This window comes from Varroa destructor, unplaced genomic scaffold (assembly GCF_002443255.2).
Source record: "Varroa destructor unplaced genomic scaffold, Vdes_3.0 BEIS01000005.1, whole genome shotgun sequence".
Lineage (NCBI taxonomy): Eukaryota > Metazoa > Arthropoda > Arachnida > Mesostigmata > Varroidae > Varroa > Varroa destructor.
Genome location: NW_019211458.1, coordinates 41859726 through 41875100, shown reverse-complemented (window position 1 = coordinate 41875100; position 15375 = coordinate 41859726). Strand labels below are relative to the sequence as shown.

The following is a 15375-nucleotide window of genomic DNA, read 5'->3' as shown; positions in this document are numbered from 1 at the left end:
GCCAGTGTAGCAAAGCAACGTTGTCTTGCCATTGTGAAGCGATTCGTTGTCTGGAACACCAGCTCTGACGCCTGCTACCCACCATCCGCAAGTCCTTTAGCTACCTGTTATACTAGTTGCTATTGCTGCTGTTACCATTTGGCACAAAGACGTTGGGAGAACACCGGCTGACGCCACTCTCTCCCAAATGGCAAGCCGCATTCACGTGGTACCCCTATAATACCCATTACAATCGCGTCGTGCGAGTCAGTTTAGGCCTGCCGGTACGTTCGGCGGGTAAAGTGCGACGCTCGTCGAGGTTTCCGTGCTAAAATCGTTTTACCTAAAGTACAAGTAACGAAAAAGAACGAAAGCGTGTATCACGTAAAGAACAGAGACAGTTAGTGGTAGAAAAGCGGTGAGAGATCTGTGCCGTGTCTGGATTATCAACACATTATCGTATAGGGGGTGCCAGTGATAGCGCTTGAACGATTCACGATGAAGCTCTTCATGATGGCGGCTCTTGCCGTCGCGAACTCGCTTAATGTGCACGACTTCCCCAAGACGGCATTTTCGTGCCGTGATAAAAACGCCGGAGAATACTACGCTGACCTTGAGCTCGGTTGCCAGGTCTATCACATCTGTGCCCTTGGGCAATTTAACCGGTTGACAAAAATGAGTTTCGCCTGCCCTAATGGCACGTTGTTCTCGCAAAGCTCAAGAATCTGTAACTCCGAGGACAAGGTGTACTGTCCACTAGCTGAACGCTATTACGACAACGTGCAGGGCACCATCGACACTCAGGATGACTACCGTTCCGTGTTCAAGGTCGACACTCAGCCGGTATTCCCACTAGAGCCGACTCGCAGACGGCGTCCCGCTATATCTGTGTCTGATGACGACTATGACGACGAAGGAACTACGGCCTCGCCGCGTCGCTCCTCAAATCGGCGCCAGCCCTTGCGCCCAACCACAACAACCACAACAACACCTGCTCCTCGCCCAAGACCACCCCAGCGTCAGTTTACTCCCCAGATTCCTCAGCCGGTTCAGTTCGAGCCGCAACCGCCGCAGGATTTCCGTCCTCCAGCTGGTGCATTCCTTCCTCCCCGGACCAATAGCCGGCCTTCATCACCTGTAGTTAGACCTCAGCTTGTCGTTACGCAGACGCCCGTTGAGTACGCTACCCCTCAGCGATCTGCTATTCCTCAGTTCGGCCCTGCACCTCCAGCACCGCCGCCGCCTTCTCCGGCTGGCCTCATTCCACGAGTCCCAGGAACCCTTCCGTCGACCCAACGACCCGAAAACCTCCAAACGCCAAACCGCTTGACACTGAACCGACCCAGCATTCGTCGACCCAGCCCATTTGGCGGCGCCCAGACCACGACGCCCACCCCGACGACGACGACGACAACCGTCGACCCGAACGCCGAATATGAATACTACGATTACGAAGAGAACACCGACGGACAGAATAACTCGCAGCAGTAACCATTGCAACGACACTTATTAGCTGTCGTACATCCGACGGTTATAGGCCAGCAGCTGCGTGTAGCGGAAAAACTACCAGTACAAATGTGGTATGGTGGTGACCATGATTAAGAAAAACGAATTGCAAAGACTCGCCGGTTTAGACTCGTTTGATCTAGTTCAATTTGCCACAAGATATAAACAAACGGATAGTGCAGTATTCTTACTAAATACTATTCAGTGGATCGGTCGACACATATTGCCTTATCACTATCAAGGGTGATATGAGAAGAACGCGCAATTTTACGCTGTAGCCGATGTCAGCCGATCGCTTGTGGGCAGGTTTGTGGATTCAGTGTTGTAGGTTAACCGAGACATGGTCACCCACACAAACAGCCTGGCCCATGGATGGGACTTTTGTTAGTGACCGTGTCGTGTCACCCCGTCGAAATTACGCACTTACGTTAAGAACGGAAGATATCTACTGAATTGTGCGCAGACTGTGTAAACGACGAAAGCGCCATATTGCTTCCATGTCTGACTAGGCAAAATTGGTTGTTAGAGATTAGTGAATAGAGAAACGGAGACGGAAGGCGGCGTGTGCGTGGCAAAATCCTTTACATACAGCGGTCATGTCCAACAACACGTTGGAGTGATATTAAAGCAAATACACCTATCCATCCTCGAGTTATACTCCTAGATAACCAGTTAATAACATGGGCTCGAGACCTTGAGGCCCCCTTGTAGGGAACATCGCAGATATTGTTTCATGGTATACTTTGATAAATTTTGGAGTTGATTCCGGTTAGCACACACGTCAATCAGCTAGAGTAGAATGACATAGGGGTGAAAACGAGTGAAGAAGAAGAAAGCTCCATCCGCTTACCTCTGTACACTAAGGGAAATAGAAAGACTATAACTCGAAGGGGCTTGTTAGGGAAAGTTTGCCACATGTGATGACATATGTTTGAGAGAAAACCCTTATAGTTAATTATGCATAATCGTGCACGATCTATACGTACAGGAGAAAATGAGTATCAATCGAGCACAGACGAATTCAAAGGAGTAATATCACACAGTAAGATTGCTTAGATATTATTATCATTATTAACTATCACTATTATCGTTGTGTAGTTCATCTAAGTCATATTCATTCTACAGAGGAAAAGACAAACCAGTCATCTGATCAAGCGGGAGGCCAAGGCGACCACGAGTAAGTTCGTCGGCCGAGGTTCTGCTGAAATCGTGTTTTAACTTATGAAGAGACATGAGTTTTTGGTTTTCGGCATAATGATGCAAGGTAACTAATATTACTCGTTTCGTTTGAGCGAAACGCACGAGCCCAACCCACATTGGGGGCGCTTGAACAGCTCAATCGGAGAACCTATTTCTGCGAGAGTTTTATAGACAGAGGAACTGCAATGTTTTAATACAGTTATATCCTGCGATGGTCCTACTTTCACTACCTCGCTAAACATCGCTCTATTTCGTTATGTTTAATTCACACATTTACGTCTATTAACTTGTTCGTTTTCAATTGATGTTCTCAATTTCATTGGCTTGTATTGCTAGACTTCCTTATCATGTCATCTTTTACTTTGTAAGTTATGCTGTCTACAGATCGCTGAATTGTGAGCAATGTGCCTATCGAGCTTTTTCTATCCAACAGCTTAAATACAGCTTCTAAATTGACCAGACGTCTGTATTCCATTACTTACTTTCCGTCTATCCACTTCCGATCAACGGAACATCTGCGTCGGTCAGTTTTTTCAAAACTCACAACAAACAACGTACGGCTGTTGTCGCACGCCGCATTATATCCGGTAGGCTAGTAAATTTAAATTATTAAGGCTTTGAATGAAGCATAAATTGAAGTTTGTGATAGCGCCGCGGACGAAATAAAGCAACGAAATTAAGGATGGGTACACTCTGTGGAGAACAGAGGGTACCGATGAAAATCACAGATGGAGAGAAGATGAGACCACATGTCACGGAAGTACATGAAGACGGCTGAGCGTCAGATGGAGAACAACTTGTTTAAAAAGATTTAAAAAAAAAAAAAACGAGCAGGACAAACCTGTAACACCTTGACGTATATTAGTTTACTTTGTACACACAAAGGTGCCATTTCTGGTTGTGAAGCAAAAAAAAAAGTACTTTGTTCATGATAATGATCACTTTTTCGTGACATTATTGCTACCTTTATTGTTATTGATACTGAGTAATATTATGAGTATTACTGTTGACTTACTGCAAAACTTTTGTTCAGTTTCCCGTTGACGCAGTTAACTGCTACTCGGATGAAGCAAGATGAAAATGCCCCGCTCATTGATAGTATATTACTGTGGCAGACGCAATCATACCCCGGATTGCATATAAACGGAAGGCTGTATTGTATAGTTAGTGACGGACCTATCTCTAGTTCGGATAATTTTGATTTTTTTCTGTTGTTGTTAATGATGATAATATAATTATATTATTACCGTTAAGTGATTAATTCTATTCCTATTGTTGTAATAATATGATTCTTGTTGCCTGGACTATAATGGCCTATTATGAATGTTATTGGCCATTGAGTGTCAACACATTGAATAAGAAGACTCAATAAAAAATTAATGCTGAAGACGGCAACCTTCAAGCTGAAGTAGTTGAAGGCAGCGCCGCTTCCCCCCCCCCCCCCGAGAAATAAAATTTGAGCGTTCTCCTTTCGTAGTTAGCCTCTGCTAGCGGAAAAGTGGTACACAAAGTCCTTGCCATTAACTCGTGTCCAATGTATTTATAATGTATCGATATTGAAGAATGTTCAACATAAAGTTCAGACGCTGTGATTTGCGGCCGTTGCGAAACGCAGGATCCGGTCTTGAGAAATTTTTTATCTTGTAAATTGTGTTGTAGTGACCGGTGGCTAACAAGGGCAAATATCATTATCTAGCTTACGAAACAGAGTCAATTACTGGCACGGTTGAATCTATGAGAGGTCTTTTTCTACGAGAAAAAAAATCACTTGACTACGTTCGGCACTCGCATCGAATGAAGAAATCAGTAATGCTATCGTGTGTTTTATTTGCTTCCTCCTTCTTCTTCGTGGCGAGCAACGCGTGAATGCCCATAGGGACGAAAGGTAAGCGACAAAAACGAATAGAAAAATGCTTCGGATACGTACTAATCAGGTAAACTAAATAATATAGAAATGTAAAGCTTTTTTTTAAAACAAAATGAAAAAAAAAACTGAATCAAAATAGAAAATGGTAGAAAATCCTACGTTGAGGTTTTTTGCTACGTAATAATCAAAAGTTGCACAGACATGCTTAATTAGAATGAACCTAAAACCTGGTGCCTTTCGATGAGTGGTCTCAACCTGCCAGAGGATCAATCAATATGCAGATCTATTCTAAATTTTTTGATAACGTTCTTCATCTATTCTTTCACTATTAGAAAGCGATAATCTCTTCTAGCGGGAGCAGCCGTTAGCGATCCGGCCATTTAGCTACATTTCAAATATGAACGCCCGTCTATTTTTTCGACCGTTATTAAAAAATTGACCGTTACATAATGTTCATTGCAATTGTTGGTTAAAAAAAAAAAGCCAGTTAAAGGTCGTCTGTGACTATTCACTAATAACACGTGACGCATCTTCATAATCATTGGTAGCCTACATAGCATTGATAAACTAATAATGATAAAGAATAGTCTGACAGAAGCCAAATTATCTAACAGAAGATTTTACAATTTTTCGGGATTCAGGTTCATCGAACGTTTCACGAAAAATATCATCGCCTTTATCGCAGCCTGCCGACGTATCAGTTCAATGATCACTCCCATCGTATCAGTCCCATCATCACTTCAATGTTAGGTACAGATAATGTAACCTGGCAGGTAGCCCGTATTCGAATTGGCTACTTGTCTTCAAATTATCCAGTATATAGTTTGGTTTCTTCTAGTGATTTGTTTGGCAGACATGTTTTTCCAAAATATGCTGCGTGTATATATATATATATATACACGACGGGTTGAACAAAATTAACAGTAGTCGACATCTGTCGCTTGACGACGCGATCATCTTCAGGTCATCTATAACTTCTTTCCATCGACGAAGTCAATCATCGAACGCTATCGAAATACCTAGCCATGGTTAAGACAACCAAAACCAACTAGTATTTAGGGTAACATGGCGCTATTGGAATTGATATGTGAAGTCGTATTTGTTGGCTGACATTCGAAATGAGCAGCACCAGCCTTACGAACGCTTGTATATCAGCGTATATAGAGTTTGTTAGCTTGTAGCCATCGTTTATGATTTTTATTACCATCTTTGATAGAGGCACGGAAAGGTTCGCATGTCCCCTGGACTAAAAGCCTGAATCTTTAAAGGTTCGCTTTAGAAGTCCCATGAACGATTCATATAATCGTCCCAGCATCGAGTGAGCAAAACTTTAACCTTTCCTTCGAGGCTTTTCGAGCTGAAGATCTTGAAATCGCAGCTTGGACTTTAGGGCTACGCCTGCGACACAGATAAGCATAGTCTTTTGTACTCCCTTTTTTTTTACCTCCTACTTTTTGTAAACTCGGTACATGTTTTATGGGACGTACCTGTCTGTTTCTTATTTGGTCGCTGACAGATAGAATTTGGCGCAGGAAGTCTTCAAGTCATTGATAAATAGGAAAGTAACTAAAGTTTGTGTACACCCTATTTTCATACGTCGTTCGGTACATGCATGTTCATATATAGACGTTGATTTTAAGACAGAACTGTACCTAATTACCGGCTGGATGGCAAGGATCAGTTAAAATATGTATATTTTTGCTTACGCTGGCAAGCCGCTTATCTAAATTGCGATCTCACACCCTTGCCCTCCACGTCCTTATGGGGTCTACATTTTCATATATAGAGGGTAATATTTTGTCTAGGTATGATGATGATGACAATAAGAATAATGCATATCTACTTCAAAAGGTAATAAAATCAAACCTTAAATACTTGTAAAGGCGCTCGCCTGTCTAAGTAATCGATCTTCTCCTAACATTTTGCGTCTACTGTGCAAGGCACGTTTGGGTGCACGGTGACTTTTAGATTCGTTAGGTTTTCCCATTTGCTTATGCAATATAAGGGGCCAAATCACCGAATTTGATGTTAGGCTAAACTCGAGGGTCACGTAGTTGTCACTATAAGTCTGCGGGTCTCATAGAGTATGCTTGCGCGTAACATATCAGGCCTTTTTGGCTTCTTTGAGGCGGATCGACGTGTTAGGGCACGACAATCAGGGGTTGACAGAAACGCACTACCAAAGTTGGCAGTTTGCGACAACCTTGTTAGCAGATACAAAAGAAATATCTTAAGCACAACAAGCACACATACGTACGTACGTACGTACGTACGTGCTGCAATAAACTGGTAAAAAGAAGCAACTTTGTTTAGGGGCAATCTTTTTTGATTGACAGGAAGCCATTAGAATAAACTAATATGGATTAATATTGGCCATCAGCGCTGTATAAAACCGAGACTATTAAACGGTGCGAATCAGGCATTGTGTGTCACGACGTTTGAACTTATGCATCCGCCCTCGAATGCGCTAGACATAGGTAATGGAACTACGGCTTTCTTCTTAATAAGAAGCTAAACAACATTACCTTGGTTTTCTTGGACGAAATCAGATCTATTAATAATTTTGTTAGAATATAATTATTGATAATTTTTTTTGAGGAAGACATTTCGGAAATTTTGGAGGAAAAGTTGTAAAGTCGTTTCAGCAAACGCTATTACTTATCAGAGACTCGTTTTCCTGACAGAGTTGACTTAAACGACGCTGTGTCGGTTTGAGATTCAGCAGTTGAATGAATAGCTCATATTCTCCAGGATAAAAATCTGTCAATATACATATAGTAAAGAAATATATTAAGATACTCGTATTGTGCGGGATGACCGTTCGGCCTGGAGCTATTCAATGGGAAACTACACTACTCTTATAGCTATTAGATCGGACTCATGGCATACTGTGCCGTCAGACCTATAACTTTCGCTTAAATGATTTTAGATTAATCTTGACCCTTCCTGGCAATTGAGAACTTTAAGAGAAAGATCGTAATGTACGACCATATTTTAATGAAAAACACTCGACCGCTCCGTTCGATTTAGATACCCATTCACTATTCGATCAGTTGTAACAGTACGACATTGAAACTACTGGCCGCTAGTCGATGTACAATTTTTTTCCTGCTTATTTTTTCCAACCCGTTATACTTTCAGCTTAAACCATAGTCATAGACCATTGCATCTACAAATAGCAACCACCTATGCTATTACGTTTAGCAAGCTTCATTCAAACAATCGGTCAATCAATTAGTTAATTTGACCATACCGATATGCTACAATACCACATCGTTGATCACCCAATATTTGTAGCTGGTCCCTATTTCTATAGTCATGAAAAAAACCCCTGTAGACGTTCCATGAATTTCACTTAGCCTACCGTGTGCCCTTATTTTCGTGCCATAATTGTCATTTTACGTTGATGGGTTCAGACATCCAGAAGCCATAGCAGAAGCACGACAACAAATACAAATATTATTCTTGGGTTTTTCACAGCACGTTTTTCTATATTTGCCTTTCCGTATTGTTTGTGTTCTGACAAAACAACAAGGTAATGTTCATCAGCTGGTTTTTTTCTTTGCGCCTTCATTGCCCTCCTGTAAAAAGAATGAGAGGCAATTATCCCTATAGGCCTTATGCTGGTTTTTCTGTTGATTTCTGCCATCAGCTGGGGTTACAGGGGCGGAGGGGAATTTCACTCCAACGTCGATGTCTTCATATTTGTAGAATATAGGCAGTTTGTTATCCAGCTGGTTTACGCCGATGTCGCGTAGCGTCCTAGCATTTATTCGCATGCTGATGACCGATTAATAATATTGCCAGATGATACGATGTTTGTTTGTTTGTTTATGTGCCCGTTCGTAGGCCCGTCTGCCTTCGTACGATTGGTACTTCTGTCGTCTTTGACATGGCCCTGACATCGAAACACGGCAGGTATGCTGCCAACCCACTGCTACAATTGGGCTGTACTTGCTCGAGTCATAAATGGTTACCCAGCCCGCTGATGCCCAGCTTTGAATGCCCGATTGTCAGCTATTCGTTGCTTACGTTGTTAGAAAAAGCTCGGCTGCCAGCAGAATCGCTTCACACCATCGACATGGCAGCCACACACAGTCTGCCGAAGCTGTTGGTGACATTATTAAATCGATGATTGGGGCGGGGGGCGTTGTTTCGATCGCTGCTGCTGTTACCGTCGTCACCAGTGCCGCCTAAGACTGCGAGGCCGGATCGAGGGACGAGGCTAGGACTGCGGTCTACAACCAGAATAACCTTGAAACCCGCAGGCTATCAAGACGTGGCGCATTTTTGTCGCTTGGTAGCCATCCGAACGCGCCAGCCAACCCGGGCTAACAATTAACAGAGACGCCTGTTCGCGACATCGGCGGCGCTTGACAGCGTATTGTAGGGCTGTTCACTCCCAGCAGCAACAGAATACGGGAAGATGGGAAAAAAAACACCACTTTATAAGCAACCCAGCGTCAAGCAGCGCGTATGCTACTGTGTTTACCGATGTCGTTTTGAATAACGCCAACAGCAGATGGCAGCGAACTATTGTTGGCCGTCCCGTCTGTTACTCACGTCGTCTTTCCCCTGCAGACGATGTTGACAGAGCCGGAGCGACCGGTAAATGCACCAAATGCTGCGCGAGCGCTCCGTTCAGCCCACAATCGCCAGATGGCTACCCATTTGCAATTGGTTGTTACTGTTATCGTAATGAGTGCTTCTGTTATTATTGCCTCTGCGAAAGTTCAAAGGATCCCTGACGATTAGCGTGATATGAGGTTGTAAGCGATTTGGGATTGGCGTACTTAAGTATCTGGGTGTGTTTGCTTTATCTCTGAAGCCAGCAGAACCTGCAGTATATTTTGATGGTGACTTTGTTTTGGAGCTGTGGAGACTGACGTAGCTAGAGAGATAAGCAATGTAACAAATCGTGGTATAAATGAAGATATCAATTTGGATCGCTATTAACGGAATAATAAAGGAACAAAAAGAATATGCCGTGAAGATTTAAGCATGCGAACAACTCGGTCCGTAACGTATCGATTGTGACGGAAGTGTATTTCCAGAGACATAAAACCAATCTCTTTATCTTCCGAGCTTCAGTTTATTACTGAAGGTACACTAATATTTGCGTTTCGTCATGCTTTGCTATCAATGTATATGTTCGATCGCTTTCTATACGTTTCAGCGACATTCAGGACTGTGCTAAATGATGTGTATGTTTTTTTGCTAAAAGTTGATACCGTAAATTCGAAGTTGTCTTAAAACGGAAATAACGTTAAAATTTGCGTACGTTGGAGTGTGTTAACAATTATCATTCAGAAGCAAAACTTCTTCATATTAGAATCCTATTTCTTTCGCACAGGCACAGATTTAGTTAATCATTTTAGGACCAAATAACATCTTGCACTCGGGCCGATTGATGATCACTCGAATACTTTTTTTTTTACAAACAAAGCAAGGTACGGACATTGATTACTGTAGATTGCATCTCGCATTGGTCGAACGCTTGTTTTATATTCGTTCTGTATATCTGTAACACACATATATATATATATATTTTTTTTTTGTGTAAGCCTAAAGAGCTGCAATTCTCATATCGATGTTCCGCAGAATGACCCCAGACTTTATTGGCGAAAGACCTTTAATAACGATACGCTCCATTGAAGGTACAATATTATAGGTAAATTATTCGTAAATTGATCGCAGGGCGATCCTCAGCGTAGCAAACCTATTATGAAAAAAACAACAGGTTTAATTTTGAAATAGAGCCAATACTTTTATAATAAAAAGGAAAAAAGCTGACAACAAACATATCAATACACATTCTTGAGGAAGGCAAAAGGGCTAAAAATGTAGTCGTCTTCGTTACTACTTCGTTTAGTGAAGACCATGTATCTTTGACAGCGCGGATTATGGATTCTATTCTAGTTGCCATACATTTCAATTGTGTAATTGTTCGATCATTTATCGCTAACTATTTCCACCTAAACAGAATATGCGTAAGGCTGTTGCACAAGTGCAGAAGCAGCGTAGATAATTTGTTATAGGATTGGCCATTTGATCGACAAGCGAAGCCAGAGACCATTGAATTTTTTTCCCGAATAGAAAATTCTATAAAAGTAGCCAACGAATGATAACACTGAACCATAGTTAATGTTCCTAAATGAAAGAGAATCCTTCACGGGCGGTAACGTTGCGCAAAAAGAAGAAAATCAATATGAGTTGATACTACTTTATAATAATAATTACTCAGGGCAGAATTCTTATAAATCAGATTTATCAATCAGGTGAAGCTTTTAAATGTGTCATTTATAATTTGGTTTGATCTTTTTTTTTTGCTTGAAGCCGCTCATGTTATAACGCAGACACGATTTGGCCACGATTCATATTTGGCCAATACAACTTTGCTACGGGAAGCTTATAGTCTTGATTATTAAGTAGCTCAGAATGAAGCATCTTCGTTGCAAACATCAGTGGAGATCAAGTGAGATGAAGATACCTTGCCTAGTCAGAAATGTTTATGCTGAAAAATATTACACTTTATGAAAGCATAACAAGCAATAACTTCGCGTGGAGATTTTGTTAACAATACTGTGTTGTCATTTCTAAGCGAGCGCCGAAAAAAGCGTCTGAATCTTATTGGACGCATATTTCCTAACTATATATGTATATATATATATTACGTTGGAAAGAAGGTGTCCTGCATTTTTATTCAATAAAAACGATTACACTTTTTTATTTCTGTAACAATGAGTAATTTTGTCATGTATCTATCTTCCGTCCCGTTTTTCAGCAAATGATGCATGTCGCTTGGCCAGAGGCTAGCGGACATCGTCTCGAAGAGGTTTTCCAACCTTATTTTATGTTCTCGATCCGTGTCGAAAATAGAGCCACGAGGGTTCTTGCCCAGTGAACGGCAAAGATGAAAATTTGTTGGCGCAAGGTTCACAGAGTAAAAGTTCAGGAGGGCAGCTTTGATGACGTTTGCCGTGTGCGGTCTCGCGTTGTCGTAGATGATCTGACGTCATTTGTCATGTCTTGTCTCTTGTATGGCCCCGTTGAATCGATACAAATGAGCCGAATAAACGTGCTGAACAACTTTCTGGCTCCTAAGAAGTAACTGGCAGTAGATCAGACCCCTGCAGTCCTACCAAGCGTAAAGTATGACCCTTTGTGGACAAAGATGTGTTTTCGCTCCTCTCCTGAAGCCAATCATCTTAATCTCTAGTGCAGACACTACTTCTCATCACTTATATCTATGCAAAAATCGATCTTTTGGCCGCATGACGCTCGATACGGGACAAGATGTTAAGGTGCAGCGTTGTCGTAATTCTTTGTCGAATTTAGAAAGTCTGTGAGCTATTCATACTGCAGGTTTCTGTGTATTCCTAAGGGGCTTGAAGTGGTTAACGATGGTCTTGTGGTTACAGCTCACCTATTAGGCCAAATCCGAAGCTGTTTGTCAACCGTGTTCCTTCAAAGGTGCTTTCAGATGGCTGGCCGGAACGGGAGACATCCTCTAGCTTCCGGATAGCGTGCGAAAACCTAGCCAACCACTCTTAACTAGTCCTTTTAAGGATAGTGTCATTGCCGTACATGGAGCAAATATCGCGGGCTTTTTTTGTCAACGTTTAAGGCTCGACGAAACGCCTAGTACATAGGGCGCCGAAAACATAGTTTTCCCACCTGGAACATCCGTCTGAGTTGAAACTGTTAACAGAGCAGAAAGAGCATTTTCTAACAGTAAAGCATAAGTGAAAAACAACGAGTTCTTCCGATATCGCAACCAGAGAAGCCTACTGATTTTGTGATGTGATAGGACACAGCGACCGAAACGTGGATGAGGAGTTGAAATACTAACTATCAAAAATATATTACTTAATTTAGTAACATCATTACAGGGTATAAATAGTGTTCCACCTAATAATAATTTTTAACTATCTGTACTGTAGTTAGCAGCAGGCAGGTGAATGCGTAGTGGTCATATAACCATTTTACGTTTAAAATTTTTATTCGGAAGACTGCAACGTTCAAAGAATCTAAATTGCTTGCTAAAATAATAAACAGCGCGTTCATAATGACAATTACGTACGCGCTGTTTACGCCAAGACCGTTAGATTTTTTTTGCTGTAATCGTAGGGAGGGCCTGCTGCAATGTCGCATAATAGGCCTGTACAAGCACGCCATAGGATATCATGGCAGGCCTTTTCTATGGTTACAGGATAAAGATGAACGTGTTTTCGTTTGTTTGCAGCAACAGCATGATTAAGGTCACATGGCTTAAGTATGTTCAGCAGTCAGCGTGAACGCGTGCAGTTGTCGCCCAGTATTGGCAATTTGTTGGGGATTCCTTTGCCCAACGGGCACTTCAACCATCGCCGCTAGAAAACCGGGAAGTCTATAAAAGGCTTTAAAGAACCGACTGCAATTACCTACTTTTGTAATTAAGAAAGAACGGAAATCACAATACAGTTAAATATTGCACTTAGTCCATCGTGGACTTTTAAATAATTTTGTTACAGGATGATAAATTTTGTATAGCCATAAAATATTGTATATGGCTTAAAATACACTAGATCAGGTCAAGAGATTGGTAATACCACGGATACAGAGACTGCATATAATTAACACTTAAGTCTAGATGTTAAGAAAAACGATTTAATCTATTCGTGCGACCATATACGTACCTGACCATGTGTGCTGTATACGTTGATTTTCCGACATTTGATAATTTACTTCATTTTGAAGTTATAACTTCGGTTGCACAGATAAGTTTCTGGACGAAATTCAGATTGGTTCATAAGAAGGGTTGAAAAAAATTGTTAAAAACCTATGTAATAATTTCAAAGGTTAGGCGGGCCGTTTAATTTATATAAAGATTTCCAACAGTTAACACCCAATATCGGGTCAGTTATCTATCGCGCTCTTCGATAGTGCGGAAATATTAAGTTAGCATAGCATCCTATCAGAGACGTTCACGGATTTGCGTGCTGCACGTTCTCTTACTGCAGTACCAAAGCTTTCATGCGTTGGAAGTAGTAATTAGATGTAGCTACGTGCGAAACTTGAATAGAATGTAACTCTTTCACCATATATGTATGTAATCATGCTTATGTGCCAACCAGCAGTCTTTCTTCAATGGGACCCCTGCTGTTGTCAGCGCTACCATCATTATTTGAGGTGGCGTGGGTGATGCCGTCGTGCTAGTTCCGTTCACGCTCTGCTACTTAACAAAAGTCAGCTTGTTGTTGCTGCGTAATTCTTGATGACGACTGCAACAACAGTAAATTCAATCAACACTATTAAAACACAGTCAACAGGGCTAGACTACCGCTATTATTGACAATCACTTCGAAGAAGTCTTCGGAGAAGATCGGTAAACGCAAAAGTACTGTTATAACTGTCATATTTGCCAAAGCCGTTGCCATATATACACTGCATTATAATAGTTATCGACAGGTAATACATCATCCGGTTGGCCACTATTTGTGAACGCCGACAATCTTTGAACGGGAAATACCGAGCTTGCTGTTGGCTCATGTACTGGGTTATCACAAGTGAATCCGGCAAATTTGGAAACTGTGGACTAGAATCAAGATTTCCATATGTATACTCTCTTCCATTTTTTACACAGTTGCCCCGGCGCTCCGGCGGCTATACACATACCATTCGCGTTCCCATAGGCGATTTCTCTGTTTATGGCTTCGAGAAGTATATTTGCCCCCACCTGTTGCTTTTCTTAGGACATGAAAAGTCACATAGACACACGTACTTAGATCGAGGCTTGGATATTACCTTGCATTATCCAGGAAGTAACTGGAGCATGACGATAAAGTTTAGTTTTGTCATTGAGTGACCGGGTTACGATTCCTCTCGCAAAATTCGAGATAGCGGGCTGCATCTACGGTTTCATTTTTGGCAAGTATCTTATGGGAGCAAATGCCTTTGATGTTTATCGCAAGTACTACGACCACCTTACATTCCGACCTACTGAATACTGCTGCCGACCAAATTCAATTCCTCTCCGAGAGGACGTCATTCTCTCGCAATAGAGACTGAACCGGCGACAATATGCTTTAAAGAGACTGACGTTGTTGATTAAAAAATTGACAAAAATACACCGTATGCATTTCCAACTAGCGTGGAGCCACTTTGCGGAGATCATTTTCGACTCACGTTCCGCAATCCCAGCATCTGTGTATTAATTCTGTAACAGATTACATCTAAAATGCCAATTTTTACTCGCAGAGCCTTCAGGGTCTTTCAAAATGAACTTTCCTGAAAGCCCTCCTCGACTGCGGCAACGTGTCTTTGTCCTTCGGATCCCGACATCGGGTCACGTTATCGCTGGTCTTCAACGCTCCAATCTCTGCTCTTGAAACGTCTGGAGAATTCAGGTATTATGGCTCACCTAAGGTCATAGCATTTATTGTTGCCGGTTGCTCGCTTAAATGGAAACTGCAGATCCTGTCTATACACACACCGTGAGTACCTCCAGAATTTATGTATTAGAGAAAATGTTTCATACAATTGATGCGAGTTTCGTTATATTGATCTATATGTAAAAAAAAACTGATGCAGAGCGACTTGAGTATAAATTAATTTTTTCTTAATAGCTAGCTAGCTAGCTACTAGCTATCTAATGAAAGCCGTAATTCTCAACAATTGCATGCAAAACGTCGATAGATCGAGCTCTACAACGATTTTGCCGTTCCCGCCAACTTCGACGACAGCATCCTATGCATAGGCCTAGCTCGTGACCGATTTCGTATATTGTAGAAGAATAAATGTAGGAATATGGGCGTTAATTTCATCTCGATTGCTTTTTAGTA

The 15375-nt window shown here is 41.7% G+C and overlaps 1 protein-coding gene across 1 annotated transcript; it reads left to right on the top strand.

The window, feature by feature from the left end:
• The first annotated feature begins 232 nt into the window (after positions 1-232).
• LOC111251643 (uncharacterized) lies at positions 233-4140 on the top strand. The gene has a single exon (XM_022808401.2). The coding sequence runs from the start codon at positions 478-480 to the stop codon at positions 1468-1470; it is 993 nt and encodes a 330-aa protein (XP_022664136.1). The 5' UTR covers positions 233-477; the 3' UTR covers positions 1471-4140.
• Positions 4141-15375: the final 11235 nt, after the last annotated feature.